Consider the following 19,216-nt stretch of genomic DNA (forward strand, 5'->3'; position numbering starts at 1 on the left):
TATTGATCGACTTCTTACTATAACGGATCCAATTATTTTGAAACCAACCTGGCATATACATTTATAACAAAAAAAAAACCTTACCTGAGCATTTTGACGAAACCACCGTTCAATTACAGGAGCACGGGATGAATATTACATGTTGATTTTCCACGAACCATATTTCATTATTTCTTGTAGGCATGTCGAAAATATAGTCAACAAATAATGTGGGAAACGTATCATGTGGGATTACGGCTCCTGGTTAAAGGGGATAGTATCATAAAGATTCTTTCAAAAACGAGATTTTAATTTTACCATAAGATTGCTTGTTTTATATAAGAAAATAGTGTTCCGAATTTGCGGGTTTTTATTATTTTCGCACACAAAACGTTAAAATTTGCTCGACCGACAACATAAATCAAAAGGATCACGTGAAATTCTTTCGAATGAGGTATGAAGCGAATCACTACGTTAAAATTTGGATAATCTTCGATTTTTTATTATTGACGCTGATTATTTGATTATTAGTTTGTAATGATAGCGTGTTAGCGTTTATACTGAAAAATTGAAATTACATGCCAAGGTATGAACATTTCAATAAAAAAAACCCGATTTAATCCCACCAGGGGTGAGATAGAGCCTTTCTTACTAATGAATATAACTTCTTTCAATTCATAACATCGACTTGATACAAAAAATCTTATGATGAAACCAAGGTATTATTAAAGATGGGTAATTCTCCGCCAACTCACACAGCAGTTGCCTCGACCCCTCTTCGATTTGCGTGAAACTTTGTCCTAAGGGGTAACTTTTGTCCCTGATCACAAATCTGAGGTCCGTTTTTTGATATCTCGTGACGGAGGGGCGGTACGACCCCTTCCATTTTTGAACATGCGAAAAAAGAGGTGTTTTTCAATAATTTGCAGCCTGAAACGGTAATGAGATAGAAATTTGGTGTCAAAGGGACTTTTATGTAAAATTAGACGCCCGATTTGATGGGGTACTCAGAATTCCGAAAAAACGTATTTTTCATCGAATAAAACACAAAAAAAGTTTTAAAAATTCTCCCATTTTCCGTTACTCGACTGTAAAAAATTGTGGAACATGTCATTTTATGGGAAATTTAATGTACTTTTCGAATCTACATTGACCCAGAAGGGTCATTTTATCATCTATAACAAAAATTTTCATTTTAAATTTTCGTGTTTTTTCTTACTTTTCAGGGTTGTTTTTTAGAGTGTAACAATGTTTTACAAAGTTGTAGAGCTGAATTATTGTTTTTTTAAATTGTACTTCTTCAACTGTTTACTTTTCATACATAATCTATTTTAACAATATTTTATTAATTTCATATAAGAGTGAAACACAAAGATTGAAAAAACTGATTCTGTATGTAGAAGGCCTTATTCACCATAGTTCTCTCCTAAAATTTATTTTTATCATGTTGTTTATCGAAGCTGATTAACAACAAAAGGCAAAGTCATGATATATTACCCAGTGAAAAATGTTTTGTGAATCCGAAATCCATTCATTTTTATTTAGTAATTTTAAAAATATGTTTTTTTTTCAGGAACTACATTGGAATTGATTAATTTTTTATGCTTTTCCTTTCAAATAGGCAGTCAAAATTATTTAAAGTTTATGTGGATCAAATATTTAAAACCGAAATGTATTTAATTATCATTGATAAAAACAAAGTTTTCAAGTGATAGCCATTTAAAAATCAATAAAAATAAAAATATTTTTTTTATATTTTTTCATCATCTGTAGAAATTGACAGTCCTGTAATAAGAGCTCAGCTATTTTCCCGAAAAAATTTCAATATATCTGAGACAAATGTTTCAATGTTAAAAATCAAACTCAGTGAAATTTAAATCGACTAATATTCAGATGCAGAAATGAAAGCCAATGTAAATGTCACATTTCACATTTTCCTTATTTTCAGTTACAGATTTCTTTAATTTGCTTGAGAAAAAAGAACTTGCAAAGTAATGTCAAAGCAATGTTTTAAAAACATTTTAAAACTTAACGTTTTTTTGATAAATTTCACAATTTTAAAGAAGAGCCGCTGCAAATATTTGTCAAAGTTTTTGTTTGGCTCGTATCGCCTATAACTATTTTCAATAAAAATTATACGTGAAATTCACAATATCCAGATCGGTACAAAAAAAGTAACAGCATAATTTTTGAAAAAGCTATCGAATGAGCTATTAATAAATAATTAGAAATGAATACTTAAATTTAAATTAAATGTTTTTTATCGTAGTGAAAAGTAGTTTAGTAATTTATGTAATTAATTATTTGGGACCAGTATATTGAGTAATTAATTGGCAGACTGGTAAGCAATAAACGCTTCTGGAAATCCTTGGATCTTACTCCGTTAATGTATATTTAGTATCTAGCTAATTCTTCAAAATTAAGATATGGAAAACTATATGTCCACATCTCAAAACTTCACGTCTGGAGTTTTTTTTTAAAAAGGACCAATAAACCAAATTTTGAATTTTTGCTTTTTGAGTGTTTTTTAATACCCCTGACTCAAGGCGGTTTTCAAAACACCCAAAAAGCAAAAACTAAAAATTTGGTTTATTGGACCTTTTAAGAAAAAAATCCAGACGTAGTCTACGCCATTCCGGTTATGTCTGTGACATAACTACTTTGACTTTTTATTAAATTTACGACTAGTGCTTAAATAATCTTAATTTAGCAACTTGTTGCATTAAGGCCGTTGCAAATATTTTTCAAAGTTTATGTCCCTCGGCTCTGACCAAAGTCGTGGGGGGGGGGGGCAAAAAAATAAAAAAATATAAAAAATGAAATTACAAGCCTAGTTTTCAACACTTGGATTGAAAAAGTAAGAGTAAAATAATAAAATGAAAAATAATCATCAATTTATATTAGTTATGGAATTTGGATTAATAAAAGTTTAGCGAAATCGTTTTAGCTGCACCACTTTGGACTTTCTTTCTTGTTAATTAAAACATCAAAGTTCCAATACGTATTGCCATTCATCGATCCAAATTTTTATTGTAACATCACTTTGATTTCATCTGGTTTTATGCAGGTGTGAATTACATTGTTGCTTTATTTATTTCGGCATGCACAAAAACCAATAGCTATATACAAATAAACTTCGTTCACTGTTTTGAATATTTTTTTCAATTGTGTGTGTTGTTTTTTTATTGTTCATTTCTCAAATTACATCGAATGTTCCAATTTGAAGCGTTGTTTTTGGCTGCCCTAATGTGTGTACAAAAGTTGCTTCCCTACTTTACTTACATCTTGTGAGTGTGTGTGATATTTCTGGTTACATCTGTTCATTAGCCAAGTGGCTGTTAAAATCAACATTAATCTGCTCCTAAAACCACGTCACCGTTCCAAACTAAATCTAGCTCGTCAAAATTCCGCTCATATGTGTTCTAACTTTGCTTGCGTGATGAAACATCGTCTGTAAACTAAGTTGCGTTTTAAACTGCATCCGTGAAAGAGTGCATAAATACATGGTTGTGTGTTGTCTGTTTGTGTGTGCGCGCTAATATAAGTAATATTGCGAAAAGTTGAAACAAAATCTTCTCGCCTCCTTTCCCGAAAATTCTCCTCCTGCTCCTCCTCCTCCTCAATTGCCCAGCAAGCAAGGCATTATATCACATTTCCGCTCCTCGAGCCGGTGCGGACAGTACCGGGCGTTCTCCGGGTTCAGCACGTACCGGGTGCGCTGCTGGACGGCAAAGTCGCCGCACGTCTTGCTGCACGGTGACCACGCCGACCAGGCCGAGTACTCGCACTCGATCGGTTCCGGCGAGTAGCGGGTGCTGGGTCCCCACGACGGGTTCGTGTCGTGCCGGGACGAGTCGCAGTGGACGAAGCAGCGCTCGAGCTTGCGCAGCTTCCGCGGGCAGCGCTGGCCACCGTTGGCGGGATGAACCTGAAATTTCGCGTCGTCGTAAGATCTAGGAATGTTTGGTAAATGGGGTTGTGGGGGACTTACGAGAATGGTTCTGCTCTTGGTGCGGAAGCCCTCGCCGCAGGTTGCGTTGCACGGGCCACGCTTCCAGTGGGAAGTCTTGCAGTCCTGCTTGAAATCGGCGGAGAAGTCGGAGCTGCTCTTCTGGTCGCGGATCGGGATGTTGGTGAATTTGCGATCTAGTTGGGAAACAATGAACGAATCAGCTTTCGGGATTTTTCCAGGATGTAGTCCAACCTACCTTTACTGCACGTGTCCAGACAGTCCTCGCGAGACATAAAGTTGTTGTTGTTGCCTCCGCAGCCGGTGAAGAACAGGATCGAGCAGTCGTTCTTTTCGCTGTCAAAGTACCATCGCGTCTGCGAATCCCGACAGTGACCCGGCTTCGGTTCCAGGAAGCAGAGTTCTGTATTAAAAAAATTTCATTGAACAAACTACAAAAATAAATCTCCCGAATCGCTCTTACCCGGCACCCCGTACAGCCCATCGCAAGCCGGCAGATCATGTCCACAGAGAACTTCCTCGACGGTGTCCATGCCGTAGCACGGATCGTTCGCGTCCATGATCTGAAGGCTGTTGTCCCCATCTTCTTCGTCCTCTTCCTCATCGTCGTCGTCTTCGCTCGGTCGTTGCTTCGTCAGGTAATAGTTGACGAAGCGTTTGTGGTGCAGCCGCGTGTTCAGCGCCTTGCTGATCGGCATCCGGGTTCGCATCCGACGGCCGAGCCCGCACGTCACGCTGCACGGTCCCCACTCGGACCACTGGGTCATCTTGCACATCGGGTTGTTCTGTTCAAGGGGGAAGAATCGTTAAAAAAAGTCGTCAACATGATCGTTTCCTCAACCTACATCGGCACTTCTAACCGCTTGAGAAATATCTCCAGCGCACTCCTCACTACACGGTACGGTCTGCTGCAGCAGCGGTGGATTCGGCATCCGTTCGCACTTCTTGCGGGCGCCCTTCTTCTTGTACTTCCTCGAGCGGGTCTTGTTGCCCTTTCCGCAGGGTGTGCTGCACTCGCTCCACGGTCCCCACTCGGTCAGCTCGCACTCCGGATCGCTCTGGTAGCGTTCGTCCAGCTCCTGGCTCGTCTGGTAGTCGCAGTCCCGTTCGGATCCGACGCACGGACGGCGATCGAACAGCTTCTTCTTGCAGTCGCCTTGTTTGGCCTTGTTCGGGTACTTGTACGTGCGACGTCGGGTCTGCTTGCCCTTGCCGCACCGCGAGCTGCACTCGGTCCACTCACCCCAGGAATCCGTCTCGCAGGCCTGCTTGTTTTCGTTTTCTTCCTCGTTGTCCGAGTCACAGTTCTTCTCGTACAATCTCTGTCGCGATAGGTAAATCCTGGCCAGCGGCTTCATCTCGGCTCCACTTGGCTCGTAGAACGGCGATCGAGGGTCGTTCGGATAGTTAGACTTGATCCGGCGGATCGCATCCGGAGGATTCGTTGGCTGATCGGGAGAGATGTACGTCGGACCACTGTCGGTACCGGCGTCCCATGGGTAGAGATTCAATATCTTGTTCTCGATCCAAGAGCAGTTCGTGAGGCAAAGCTCCAATCCGGACACCCCGACAATCCAATCCGGTGAAGGATCCAGCATCGACACGATCGACACCAGATGGTGGTTGGAGTCCACCCGGAACACCGCAAACGTTTTCCCAGTCACATTCGGATAAGAGATTCCACGTGCCTTGATAATCGTTCGAATTTTGTCACTCTGATTCTTGAGTTCGCTCTCCAGCATTCGCGTCGAACCATGTTCCGCGACCTGCTTAAGTCCCTCACTCGCCACCTGTCCGTACTCCCAGAACCGGTAGTCCACAGTATGCGAAGCTCCAATCACGTCGCTGAACCTGGTCAACCACCCGTTCGACGGAAAATCCTTCGGATGGGTATGCCGAGACCACAGTCCCTCAAACGTCAACTCGTACTTGGCCTCATCACAAGCGCAGCACTCCTTCAGTACCGGCGGCTGCGTGTCCACCGAGTCCGCTTCGTCCTCGCAGAAGATCTTGCTCAGCGGGCCGTCGTCCATGTACCAGACGTCCCGATGCTCCACAACGGTAGCCCGAATCGCAATACACCCACTTCCGGCCGGAGGTGCGATCCAGTTGACCTGAATCTCACTCTTCGGAATCGAACTGGTCTGGGTGACTGCGTTCGGGCAGCGCTCGCTGAACTTGGTCAGCGCATCGCCCAGCAGGTGGAACGTGCCCACGTTGTGCAGACCGTTGCCACCGTTGTTGCCCTGCAGCTCCGGACGGTTTAGCGACAGTTCCTTTTCGGCGGCCAGGAAGAATCCGGAAAACTTGTGCGGCACCTGCATCGACCGGATGCCGACCAGGCTGACTGGAAGGAGAAGAAATGAAATGCATTGAGAGTTGTGCAGTGTTGGGATTCGAGTGAGAAGAAGGAATGGTTTTCTCACTCGCCACGAGCGCTCACGAGCACCTCGTGCTAGCCATTCGTTCCAAAAAAGCAATTTGTTTATCAGGGTTATGAATGTGAATGACACAATGGTAAAGATGTGTAACTTCAATAGTTGTGCTGTTTTTATTTTCGTTTCGGTTTGGTTTAAACTTCTAGCGAGCTCGCCCGTTTGCGAGCCGAGGAGAGAACGGGCAATCGGCGAGTTGCTCTCGGCAGCTCGGGACTCACGGCGAGAACATGAGAGAGAGGATTTTTATCGCGAGAGTGCGAGAATGCCAACACTGGAATTGTGAATAACCAAAAAGTTTTATAAGTTTTTGAAAGAGTGCATTTTTAATTAAATGTCTTGCAACATTTTTTTTTTCTTGTACAAATCCAACTGATAAAATTGCAAATTTTTCCGAATTTGTTCCAAAATAAAATGATGACTATAATGAGTGTTATTCAAAAAAACAATAAAATCGAAATATTTTATGGTACTGAAAAAACATGTCCTGAAATGGAAAGGTCCGATACAGAAAACAGAGATGAGTTGAGTTGACCCAAATAAATAAACCCAGTAAAAAAAAAATTAAGGTGGTGCTCCTTACAATACGTCATTCAATGTTTGCCAGCGGTTTCTTGGAAACATGCTAGAAAAAAGAAAACAATAATAGCTCATTTTACCTTAAACACGATTTTTCCCTCATTTCACATGGAAAAGCATTTTACAACTCATCAACCGATTTCGAATGCTGTCATCCCCTTTCCCCAATCCTTTTTCTTCTCTCCCCTTTTATTGTAATTGGGTTGCTTGCTGATTTTACTCTTTATTTCATATCTCAGCATTTTTTTTTGTGTTTTACTGTTTTAATTGACAATTAACCCGGGCGTGGAAATGACTTTTCCATTAGGGCGAACAAAGAGCTCTTTAACAGAGGGAAAATTGCTGCGCTGGTGCGAGTGTAGTGTAGTATTGCTAAAACGGATTTATAGGTGGGCCAGTGGCGTTGTTTGAGATTGATTGCTTTTGATCAGATAAAAATGTGTTTTTCAATTATATTTGCAATAACTATTTTGAATACAAATCCTTAATTTAAAAAAATAAAGCAGAATTTAAAAATCAAACTTTTGTAAAATTGCTACGCTCATGGTTCTTTTTATAGATTCGCATACCACCACGTAATCTCATTTCAATAAACACTAGCGAGGGAAAAATGGTTTGTTTTATGTTGGATTCACCCTGGCAAGACCCAGTTCCTATCCTCCAGTAGGGAGCTGATGGCACCGACAGGGTAAAAATAAATGATCGGAAAGCAATAATGGTAATGACTTTAGTTATCCGGGAGAAAATTTGAAACGGAAGTGGCACTTGGGTAGAAATGGGTTTGTTTTGGGATGGACCGGTTTTTTTTCTGGCACTTTTGTAAATCGAAAGACAGGGACATTGCTGGAAGGGTCGTCGCTTATGGGATTTTGAATGGCTTTGATGGGGCCATTAAAGTTGTTCGAGTAAATGAAAATCAAATCCGTGGTTGAGCTTCCAGCTTAACTATAGATGGGAAAATGATTTTGCAAATGGTTTTATTTTTATTTGCTTTTAGTGTTAATTCTGCCCATGTTTGTGCCATAAATTGTCAATTCTTCGAGATAGTGCTGTGTTGTCACACTTGCATATTTAGCAATAATGTACTATTTACCAAGAAAACCATGTCAGAAGAAAATTCTTGATTGACTAAAGCAGATTAATTTGATGATTTTTTTAGCTTAAAATTATATGTTCAGCTCTGAAACAGTGTTGGAGATGCAAATTATAATTTTGTTGAATAATTGCCTTTGCCTTGCTTGTGTTCACTAATATGAGCATCTTGAAATGGTATTTTTTATCTACTTGAGCAGACAGTCTAGGTCTTTCAATCATGGATTTGATCAAGACAAAGGGGGTAGTTGGTTGCACAACCCATTGCTATGATATTTTTTGAACAGGTTTCATTGTTTCTTCTTTTACTATTTCAGATCCAAAAACTCCCTAAATGGTTTCATTATCTCGTGAAAAAAAAAAATATCCACAAAAATTACATTTTGTCACCAAATCATTGACAAATTCTCTACGAAACCGGTCTTTTTTGCAATTTTAATTTTTGCATTTTTTTTAATCCGGCTGAAACTTTTTTTGGTGCCTTCGGTATGCCAAAAGAAACCAAAGTTTGTCCATATAATTTTCCTTACAAATCTGGCAGCTGCCCATACAAAAATGTTGTGTGAAAATCATAAAATCTGTATCTTTTGAAGGAATTTTTGATCGATTTAGTGTCTTAGGCAAAGTTGTAGGTATGGATATGGACTATACTGAAAAAAAAGGTAAACGGTAATTTTTTTTTTGGTGATTTTTAATTTCACTTTTTGTCACTAAAACTTAATTTGCAAAAAACACTTTTTTATTGTTTTTTTTTTTTTCATTTTCTGATTTGTTTTAGAGGACATCAAATGCCAACTTTTTAAGAAATTTCCAGAACGCACAAAAAAATTTTGGCTAACTTTCGAATTTTTGAATCAATACCGATTTTTTCAAAAAATCGAAATATCGGTCACAAAAAAATTTCAACTTCATTTTTCTATGTAAAATCGAATTTGCAATCGAAAGTACCTCAGTGAAATTAGAATAAAGTGCATCGTTTTCAAGTTATAGACATTTCTTGGGAACTTTTTTTGTTCTAAAAAGTCGCACTTATTAATTTTTAATAATTAGTGCCAATATTTTTGTAAAATTTCCTATATTTTGCTTTTATGAGCTTTGTTGAAACGACCCTTAGTTGCTGACATATTGCCATGCAAAGATTAAAAAAACAGGAAAATTGATGTTATGTTTTCTAAGTCTCACCCAAACAACCCACTATTTTCTAAATTCATATCTAAGCAACTAATCATGCGATTTTCAATGTTTAAATATAAAATATTTGTGAAATTTTCCGATCTTTTCGAAAACAATATTTTAGTTTTTTGAATCTAGATTTACATTTTAAAAGGGCGTAATATGAAATTCAGCTTTTCAAAATTATTTTGTTCAAAAGTGGGCAAACATGGGAACTAATTTCAAAAAATGAATAAGGCCGTTGCAAATATTTTTTGAAATTTATATCCCTCGGCTCTGACCAAAGTCGAGGGGGGGGGGTCAATAAAAATTGAAATTACTAGCCTAGGTTTCAACATTTGAATGAAAAAAGTGTTTTAAAATGAATTGACATCATTTTTGTATGGGCAGCTGCCAGATTTGTATGGAAAAATATATGGACATACTAATGATGCAAAATGGCTTCTTTGGGCATACTGAAATTCATCGAAATCCAACAAATCGAATATTGATTTTTTTTTACGGAATTTCCCCAAAAATATTATTGGTTTTAATTAAAAATTTTATTGAAATACTAAGTCGAATCGAAAATGACTTTTTTCTAAATTTCGCCAAAAAATATTATTGGTTTAATTTTATATTTTTATTTAAGCACCGTAGAATCGATTGCAAAATTATTTATAAACATTATGGAACACAAAAAACCTAAAACTCGGGAAAAACAACATTTGTTTGTATTCATTAATTGAAAGCAAATTTGTGACAGGTGCAGAACTGTATAATGTGTGAAGTATTTTGATACTTTTTGCTCTTAAATTTTGAAAATCTGACTTTTAGTTTCCAGAAGTGTTTTTTTAAAATAAAAAATGATTTAGTAAATACATTTAGAAAAGAAAATTCTTGGCACAACAATCATATTGAAAATACATTTGCAACGATTATCTCTTACTTCAAATGAAATAGATAGAGATAAATCCTAATCCAAAATACTTCAAATGAATTTCTATGTTAAAAAAAAAACACGGAAAACCTACAGAAAAACTATGCAAAAAATTCTGAGACACTGCAAATTTGTGCAAGCATTTTGTTACAGGGACATTGATAAACCCCGTAGATAAGATGTTGGAAATCTAAGGCCCACTTTTTCTCTTTGGTCTTGTTTAGTTTTAAGGATGGTCCAAAATTTTTTGACAATTCAGCTTGGAATTTTAAGCCAATTGATTTTGCAGGACTTTGACTTGAAATGAACAATTCAGAGTGGTAATAATTGGAAAGGGGAAAAAAATACTTTAATGGCAATATTTTCTGGAAGCAATAAAATGTTATTAAAAAAAAATCAACTACATGACCGTAGTAGGTTAAGTACTTCTGGTCTTGACTGTACCTTCTTTGCAATCAGTTGCAAATAGAGCGTCCAATTTCCCGGGGTTACAAAATTCCCGGGAAACGGGAAATTTTCAACAAATTTCCCGGGAAATCCCGGGAATTCCCGGGAAATTTGAAATTTAACGAAAATTATTCTGATCCTGTTTCTGATAAATCTTTTGCAACAAAATTGTATAGAACAGCAACTTTAATGGTCAAAATGAGTGTGAGGATCAATGAATGGCTTGACTGCTTGTCAAAAATCATGCAACTTTGAGAAAATATATAAACTTTCTAATTTGAATGCCGTCTTTCCAATCGTCCCTAATAAAAGAAAAAAATATTAGTATTTTTGTTGAAATGAAAATCTATGCTCCAAAACCATAAAATTGCTTTGAAATTTGTCAAGTTAAAATGAAAAAAAAAAAAAAAAAATCATGCAGAAATTTGGTTTCTCATGACAAATAATTTATCTCAGAACAAGTATTTTCAACTTGTGAATAGATAAATAATCATTGAATTTAACTTAGAAATTTTATTTCTAGCGCTTCTTAACTTGGAACACTATTTCATGAAATCACAACTCATAGTTTTCAAATATTTGGAGGGAGTTTTTTTTTTAAATATAGTTGCATTCTTTGGATAAATTTCATATGATACGAAGTTGTTTTTTAATGGTTTTGCATGGGTTTATAATATGATTTTATTTATATATGGTATTAAATATGGTAATAAATAATTTTGAGCATTTAAAAGTGGTTGAAACTAAACGACATTTTTTTATATTTAACAGTTTATCAGTTCAATTTGCATCCTCAAATCTCAATGTTGATCTTGGCCGGAACATGTAAATATTTTATTTTCAAATGATATTACAAAAAAAGTTTAAAAGGTTGTAAAAATAAAATAGTTTATATTTGTTGTCCAACATATAAGCAAACAATTTTCCTAGTGGTGAATGCTTCAAAAATAAATATTATCTGAATTAAACCTTGACAATTTATTTTACAGACAAGCTGATTAGTTCAATATGAACAGTGTATTGAAATAAATAAAATCAAATAATTTCAAAACATTTGTGCCAAAAAGGTAGGAAAATGTATACTTCTGCTTGTATTTCGGGAATTCCCGGGAAATTTACAAATTTCCCGGGAAACGGGAAATATTTTTTTCCGGGAAATCCCGGGAATTCCCGGGATTTTTTTCCCGGGACGGGAAATTGGACGCTCTAGTTGCAAATGAGTTGCAATGAGATTTTTTTAAAGTTGTTACTGAAATGTTCATGTTCACCTAAATGAAACGTCTGTAGCAAATTTTTGTTATCAAACTTTTTAAATTTGAGAAAAGGAAGTATTCATAATTTCATCATAAAACCGTGAAGATTTATTTTTATGTTTAAATTTTAAAAGTAATTTTGATATTTTGTTTTATTTGAAAACAAACATCAACTCGAAACTTTTAAATTCTACGAATAGAATCTGAAGTTCCGATATGAATTGATTAGCATGCCTTCCGGATTCCGATACAATAACAATAACATAATAAAATCATTTCCGGTATGCCCAGCAGAAGCAAACCGAAAAAGGGCCTATCTTTGTACCATAAGGCAGATGATTTATTCCATCCCACATCCGCAGGTCTAGTCAAACAGAATGTTTATTTGCAATTCAAATCAAATCCAAACAGAGAGAACATATCGACGTGATAGTGCTATCTTGTCGCATTTTGACGCTCCAAGAAAAAATGGGCGTTTTAATGTTTGACAAAAATTGGAGCACGCAAAGAAAACAATGAAAAACACGTTTTGTTTGGCTGACCGATTTGTGTATTGTCCAGACATTTGGTTGCTTCAATCCCGAGTCATAATCAAAAATTCGACTCAGATGCAGATGTGACAAAACTGCATCGGAATAAAACCACAATTTATATGAAGAGTGACAACATTGCATGAGTTTTTTTTTACAGTTTATGTTGAATATCTCAGGATTGATATAGAATGTTGGGAATCTCAACTTGGTCCAAACTCGACATGCGACAATATAGCACGATTACGATGATATGATATATGAGTTTTGTTGAATCGGAATTCATGTTAACTGGAAAAACTCCAACAGATTGTTTGCAATTGACTTGCAATAGAAACACACATTGTGTTTTTACTGAATGAAAATATTTAATCATAAACTGAGGCCCTTGTGTACAGTTCAAATCATTGGCTAAGATAACATTGTTTTGTGGCATCTGGAAGCAATTTCATGGCATTCGTCAAGATTTTACGAACTTAGTTTGAGCTGAAGGCTGGTAGTGCTAGCTAGTTACTAGTATGAGACCTGAAAGAGAGTATTTTACTGTTTTAAACCATTCATATTGCACACACAGAAGTACTTCATATCGCCCAACCAAGAATCATATATGACCAGATTCCGTTTAAGGACATGGCAACAAAAAATGTTGATCCATCGAGAGCCGAATTCCTCCCATCAGCAATTCTGTGTGCAATCAGCGTTTTAAAAATTTTATCCAAATTGTCACAGAATGTTATTAAGTTGAGTGAATTTCGTTGAGAATAAAAAAAAAAGATTATATGTTGTTCATATTAAAAATTAAAAATATGTTAAACCAAACGTTGATATTTAAAATTCGTTTTGTTAAATATATTTTTATTCCAGAGAATTGTTCATATGAAATCCAAAAAGGGGCCACCAGAGGAAAAAAACATATCCCAACTGGCTGGGCCAAGGCCATCATCATGCCCATGCTGAATTTTTCAACCAACCTCGCGTGGAGGGAAAAACGGCCGGGAAAATCCCGAGGCAGACGCGGGGAAATTTACATACTTTTCATGATGAAGTGGGTCGCACATATTCCGCAAACATACTCGCACAAATATTCTCGGGAGTTTTTTTTTCCCCAGAACTGTGAAAAAACGAAACCGATTTGCTCGAGTAAAAAGGTCAAAATTTATGACCCGTCAGTGCGAGGCGCACGGATTCGGTGGATCGGATCTCGCTAGACTGATGATGGTGGCGGTCTGCGAAGGGCGCCGCGGGGAAAGTAGTTTAGCTCGGCACTGGAACGGATCATAATCTGAAATTTAAATTTTTCCAATGCAGTTGGCGGTGGGCTTTGGGTGGAACGGGCGAACTTTATAGGAAAAGCTCTAGAGTTGACACCGCGCTGTCGGGAAAGTTTGTTTGGTAAACATGGGTGAAATTTATGGAGTTATTTTGCATTTTGAAATTGGTTTGAGGCAAGTTTTGGATGTTTTTGGTTTCAAGTGAACAAGTTTAATAACCAGGAAAAAGTTGGGGAGGATCAATTGCTCAGCATTGGAAATACTTTATATCGCGGAATGTTTGAGGACTTTGTAGAATATTCTATTAGTTGGCTTATATGTTTTATGGTCTCTGGAAAGCATTCATATTTTTTTCATTGCAAAATAGAAACAAATTAAGCATCAATAATATTCAGTCAAGTTTATATCACTGTCATGTTTATATCACCGACATAAGTTAAAAGTTTCGTTTAAAAACACCGACCAACAAAATTTCTACTCAGACTCAACTCGAGGGGAAGCATGAACTTTGGGGTCCTTAGAAACACGTACACTTTGAATTTTTCAAAACTCAAGATATGTTTAGAAGCATGACCCTTATATATCAAGAAATGCAAGATTTTTAAAATCCACAAAGTTAGCAATTCAGTTAAGCATACATAAATCCCAGCACTGCTTACATTACACATATTGATTAGTTTAGGTTCGAATCATCAGGAAACAAAATTTGGAGGATCGAAGTAGCCATGGACGAGTTTGGACGTAATTTTTTTTTCGGTGTCGTGAATTTGACGTTTTCTCCGGTTTTTTTTTTTTTCAAGTTGTTGCTCGCATCTTTTGGCCATTTTTTACAAAATTCCACGACGTTTTCGGATTTTTTCTTCGGATGACTTTAATCTGCAAGAGAATCTTAATATGGCTGAAGACAAAAGTGAAGCTCTCCGTAAACTTTTTCGTATGGTGGAACGGTGAAGATTCCCTTCCGGCAAAGCCAGAAGCTGTTTGCATCCTGCAGAGCCTTTTCCTTCACTTAAACAGCCCCTAAATGGAAGCAGATTCTATTCGATTTGGTTCGTCGACGGAAAACTATCAAGAACCTAGAGGAGGTGACGATCGCCACGCCGTCAGGCTGTGTCCAATTCCGGTTGCAGGAAAATGAAGATTGAAGCTGCCATTTAAAATATCCAGATTTTGGTGAGATCTTTCCATAATTTTTTTGATAATTTTTTTTTACATACTTACCAAACCAATATAAATCATATACTATTGAATCAATGAAATATCTTTCCTACCCCTTCTCCATCTTCCATTTTCCCAATCCCCATTTCTCCATTTTCACGAACCCCATTTAAATATAATTATTTGCCAAATTTACACTTACACACCCAACCACTACTATTTCGGAGCGTTTGGTACGGTATGTCCACGCATCCTTCCTCCCTGTAGATTCTGTGAAATGTGATCCGTTCACAGAATCCTCTTTGCGGTAAACACAACGCAGTAGGGCTGGCCGCTTTAATTTTGCAATTCATTTTCGGGTGTTCTCGGATGTACTGCAATTATTAATATTGACAAGAAAAGTGCTTGGGGCGTAATCTTATCACAAGACTTTCCAGCATGCTTTCATCGGACTGGCTGCGTTTGTGTTAGATTAGATTAGATTAGATTAGATTAGAATCATCAGGAAACAAAATTTAAAATAAAAATTGGGAAGTTATGAGCATGGTGAGCAGTTCTCTATGGAAACGATCTTTTTTCTTTAAATTTTAATTTTTGTATTTTTTAATTCCGTTGAATTTTTTTTGGTGCCTTCGGTATGCCCAAAGAAGCCATTTTGCATCATTAGTTCGTTCATATAAATTTCCATACAAATTTGGCAGCTGTCCATACAAAAATGATACGTAAAAATTCAAAAATCTGTATCTTTTGAAGAAATTTTTTGATCGATTTGGTGTCTTTGGCAAAATTGTAGGTATGGATATGGACTACACTGAAAAAAATAAAACACGGAAAAAATTGGTTATTTTTAATTTCATTTTGTCACTAAAACTTGATTTGCAAAAAACACTATTTGTAATTTTTTTATTATTTTTTATATGTTTTAAATGACATCAAATGCCAACTTTTCAGAAATTTCCAGAATGGGCAAAAAATCTTTGACCGAGTTATGAATTTTTGAATCAATACAGATTTTTTTCATAAGATCGAAATATTGGTCGCAAACATTTTTCAACTTCAGTTTTCGATGTAAAATCGAATTTGCAATCAAAAAGTACTTAAGTGAATTTTTGATTAAGTGCACCGTTTTCAAGTTATATCCATTTTTAGGATTTTTTTCTGAAAATAGTCGCAGTTTTAAATTTTTTGCCCAACCTTTGAAAAAAATATTTTTGAAAAACTGAGAAAATTCACTTTATTTTGCTTTATCGAACATTCTTGATACGAACCTTAGTTGCTGAGATATTGCCAGGTTTAAAAACATGAAAATTGATGTTTTCCAAGTCTCACCCAAACAACCCACCATTTTCTATCGTCGATATCTCAGCAACTAATTGTCCGATTTACAATGGTAAAATATAAAATATTCGTGAAATTTTCCGATCTTTTCGAAAAAATATTTTCAAAAATTTCAAATCAAAACTAACATTTCAAAAGGTTATAGAAATAAAAAATATATAAAATATATTATATAATATATATTGAATGTTTGAACCGTTTGAAATATTAGTCTTGATTTTAGATTTTCGATTTTTTTTAGATCGGAAAATTCCACGAATGTTTCATATTTTAACATTGTAAATCGGACCATTATTTGCATGGCAATATCTCAGCAACAAAGGGTCGTATCAACAAAGTTCAATAAAGCAAAAATATGGAATTTTTTTTCAGCTTTTCAAAAATATTTTTTTCAGAGGTGGGCAAACATGGGAAGTTATTTAAAAAAAAATGGAAAACTTCGACTATTTCCAAAAAAGTTACCTTGAAATGTTACCTAAAAATGGCACAAACTTGAAAACGGTGCACTTTACCAAAAATTCACTAAAGTATTATTTGATTGCAAATTCGATAACTCGGTCAAAGATTTTTTGCCCATTTTGGAAATTTGTGAAAAGTTGATTTAGTCCATATCCATACCTACAACCGAAATCGCAGAGTATTGCTCTGGTTCAAAAAACTACAATACAGCAATTCCATTTGAAAAGGGCCTAAACCGAAAAAAGGTCTCCGACCTGGCACAATTTTTTTTTCTTGGGGTTCCTTGGCCAAAACAATTAGACCTGTTTTTTTTGTTTGGCCATTAGGGTGACCTACATCGTGCTAGAGTGGCTAAAAAATGACAATTTCGTAATTTTTCGCAAAAACCACTATTTTCAAATAATATATCTCCGCACCATTTCATCCGATTTTAGCTGTCTAAGACGTAAAAGCAAGGTTATGAGTTTGGCTATTTGGGGAAAATAATAAGAAGTTTTAAAAATCTAGATTAACATTTGAAAAAGTCACATGAAAACTTAAAATGGCGTTTTGACTTCTTCAGGAATTTGGAAGAGTACTTGAAGAGAGTTTTATCCTACCGCGGTCCAAACTGCTATGCTGTAGCTATCTTGAAGAGCTCTTGTAGAACTCCTGGAAAAAATGTTACTTGGGAGGTGACTGTCAAGTCACCTCTCCTTTAATTTAAACAAAAAAAAATGTGAACCGATTTTTTAAAGCACTGTCTAAAGAAGCTTCATTCAAGAAAAACCGTATCTATTTTTCGAATCATACAGTGTCAATCTCCCAGAATAAGTGTTGTAAACCCTTTTAAAAGATTATTCTAGATTCTAGTAAAATAAAATTATATTTGTAGAAAAGAGCCCAAAAGCTTCATTTTTTAATATTGAAAATCATAATTCGAGATATCGAAAGTGAAAAAAGAGCTCGCAACATTGTACAGTCATATCTCGGTTTAGCACCGCCAATGGGGGATGAAAAACCGAGGCAAACGTCAAACAATTTTGGTTTTTTGGAATCGAGATGATGGCAGCTATCCATAGTTATTAAAGTTACAAAAAAAAATTTCACAAAAATACGTATCATTGTAAAAATGCTATAGCAATATGGGTATGAAATGATCGTGTTTTTGTGAAACATTTCGAATGTCATTTTTTTAAATACTGTAAATTTTCACAAAACTACGTATTTTTGAAAAAAATAGTACTCTAAATTTCAGTTTTTTGCAATATGTTATTAAATGATCGGGGCTTTTTTATACATTTGGAATGTAACTTTTTTTGAAAACACTAAAAAGGTTTTACAAAACTACGTATTTTTGAAAAAAAAACCCAATTTTTTCAGTTTTTACAATATAGGAATCAAATGATCAGATTCTTTCATACGTTTTGAATGTAATGACAGCTTTTTTTTTTGAAAATATTCAAAATTTCAGTTGAGTAACATTTGCTCGGATTTTTTTCAAACGTTTCGAATGTAATACATTTTAAAACTATAAAGTTTTGAGTGTTTTTTAGCAAGTATGATATATCTTATAAATTTCTTAAAATATATCGATCATTTGGTACCCATATTGTGAAAAACTGAAACTGATTTTTTTCGAAAATACGTGTTTTGTGAAAAAAATTAGTGTAACTATCGAAATATATGAAAAAATCCTAATCGTTTGATATCCATACTGTAAAAATTCAAATCTTAAGCTCCAGTTTTTTTTAATTTGAATATTTTCAAAAAAATTGTTATAACTATCGAACTGTAGGAATTAATCCTAATCGTTTGATACCCATAGCGTAAAAAACTAAAATTTGGATTTTTTTTCAAAAATACGTAGTTTTGTGAATTTTTTTAGTCTTTTCAAAAAATTATAGCATTCGAAATGTTTGAAATATCCCGATCATTTGATACCCATATTGCAATAACGATAATTTTGAGTATTTTTTCGAAGAACATTACATTTTAAAAATACTGGAAAAATACGTATTTTTGTGAAAATTTTCATGTAATTTTAAGTGCATTCGTGCTCTGGGCTTCAGTTAAGCACTGAGCCGTGCTTATCCGAGGCAGCTGAACGAATCAAAACCGGGGCATGACTGTATGGAATTTATCAAAGGGATGTTTTTGGCAAATAAGTTGAAGATTTTAAATTTTAATCTATTAGAATATTTCGATGAGACAATTTTGTGCCATTTGTTGCTAGTTTTTTTTTTTTTTTTTTTTTTTAAATAACAATTTATTATGCTACAATTATTACTGACAAATAAATTTCCTTTAGAAGATATTTTTGAAAATGAGAAAATAGAAAAAATATATTGCTTGGTTTTGTTTGTCTTCAGGTTTTAAATACACCAAATCAATAATTCGTTTAATGTTAGAATATATAACGAAGCAATACTGGTGTTTCCAGTGAGGATTTGTAGTTATTTTTTTGTTTCATTAATATGAATTGAATTTAACTTTCATATAGAGCTTAAAAAGTTAATCCTGAAACAATAACGAATTTCTCCTAAAAACTATTCTTCGAGCTCCACACAAAAGTGGCTTAACGACGTGCTCTAAATTTTTAAGGATCATTCAATCGCAATAAAAATGAATGTT

The 19,216-nt window shown here is 35.5% G+C and overlaps 1 protein-coding gene across 3 annotated transcripts in view; it reads right to left on the bottom strand.

The window, feature by feature from the left end:
* Window positions 1–2,971: 2,971 nt before the first annotated feature.
* The window catches only part of LOC6040972 (spondin-1), a 76,824-nt gene continuing 60,579 nt past the window's right edge, over window positions 2,972–19,216 (bottom strand). For all 3 annotated transcript variants that reach the window (XM_038252259.1, XM_038252261.1, XM_038252260.1), the window contains exons 4-8: window positions 4,795–6,296; window positions 4,413–4,734; window positions 4,188–4,352; window positions 3,971–4,125; window positions 2,972–3,907 (exon numbers count right to left, since the gene is read on the bottom strand). In XM_038252259.1, coding sequence (XP_038108187.1) covers window positions 3,599–3,907; window positions 3,971–4,125; window positions 4,188–4,352; window positions 4,413–4,734; window positions 4,795–6,296 — 2,453 coding nt within the window. In that variant the 3' untranslated portion in view covers window positions 2,972–3,598. The remainder of the gene's footprint in view (window positions 3,908–3,970; window positions 4,126–4,187; window positions 4,353–4,412; window positions 4,735–4,794; window positions 6,297–19,216) is intronic.

Source organism: Culex quinquefasciatus, chromosome 2 (assembly GCF_015732765.1).
Source record: "Culex quinquefasciatus strain JHB chromosome 2, VPISU_Cqui_1.0_pri_paternal, whole genome shotgun sequence".
Lineage (NCBI taxonomy): Eukaryota > Metazoa > Arthropoda > Insecta > Diptera > Culicidae > Culex > Culex quinquefasciatus.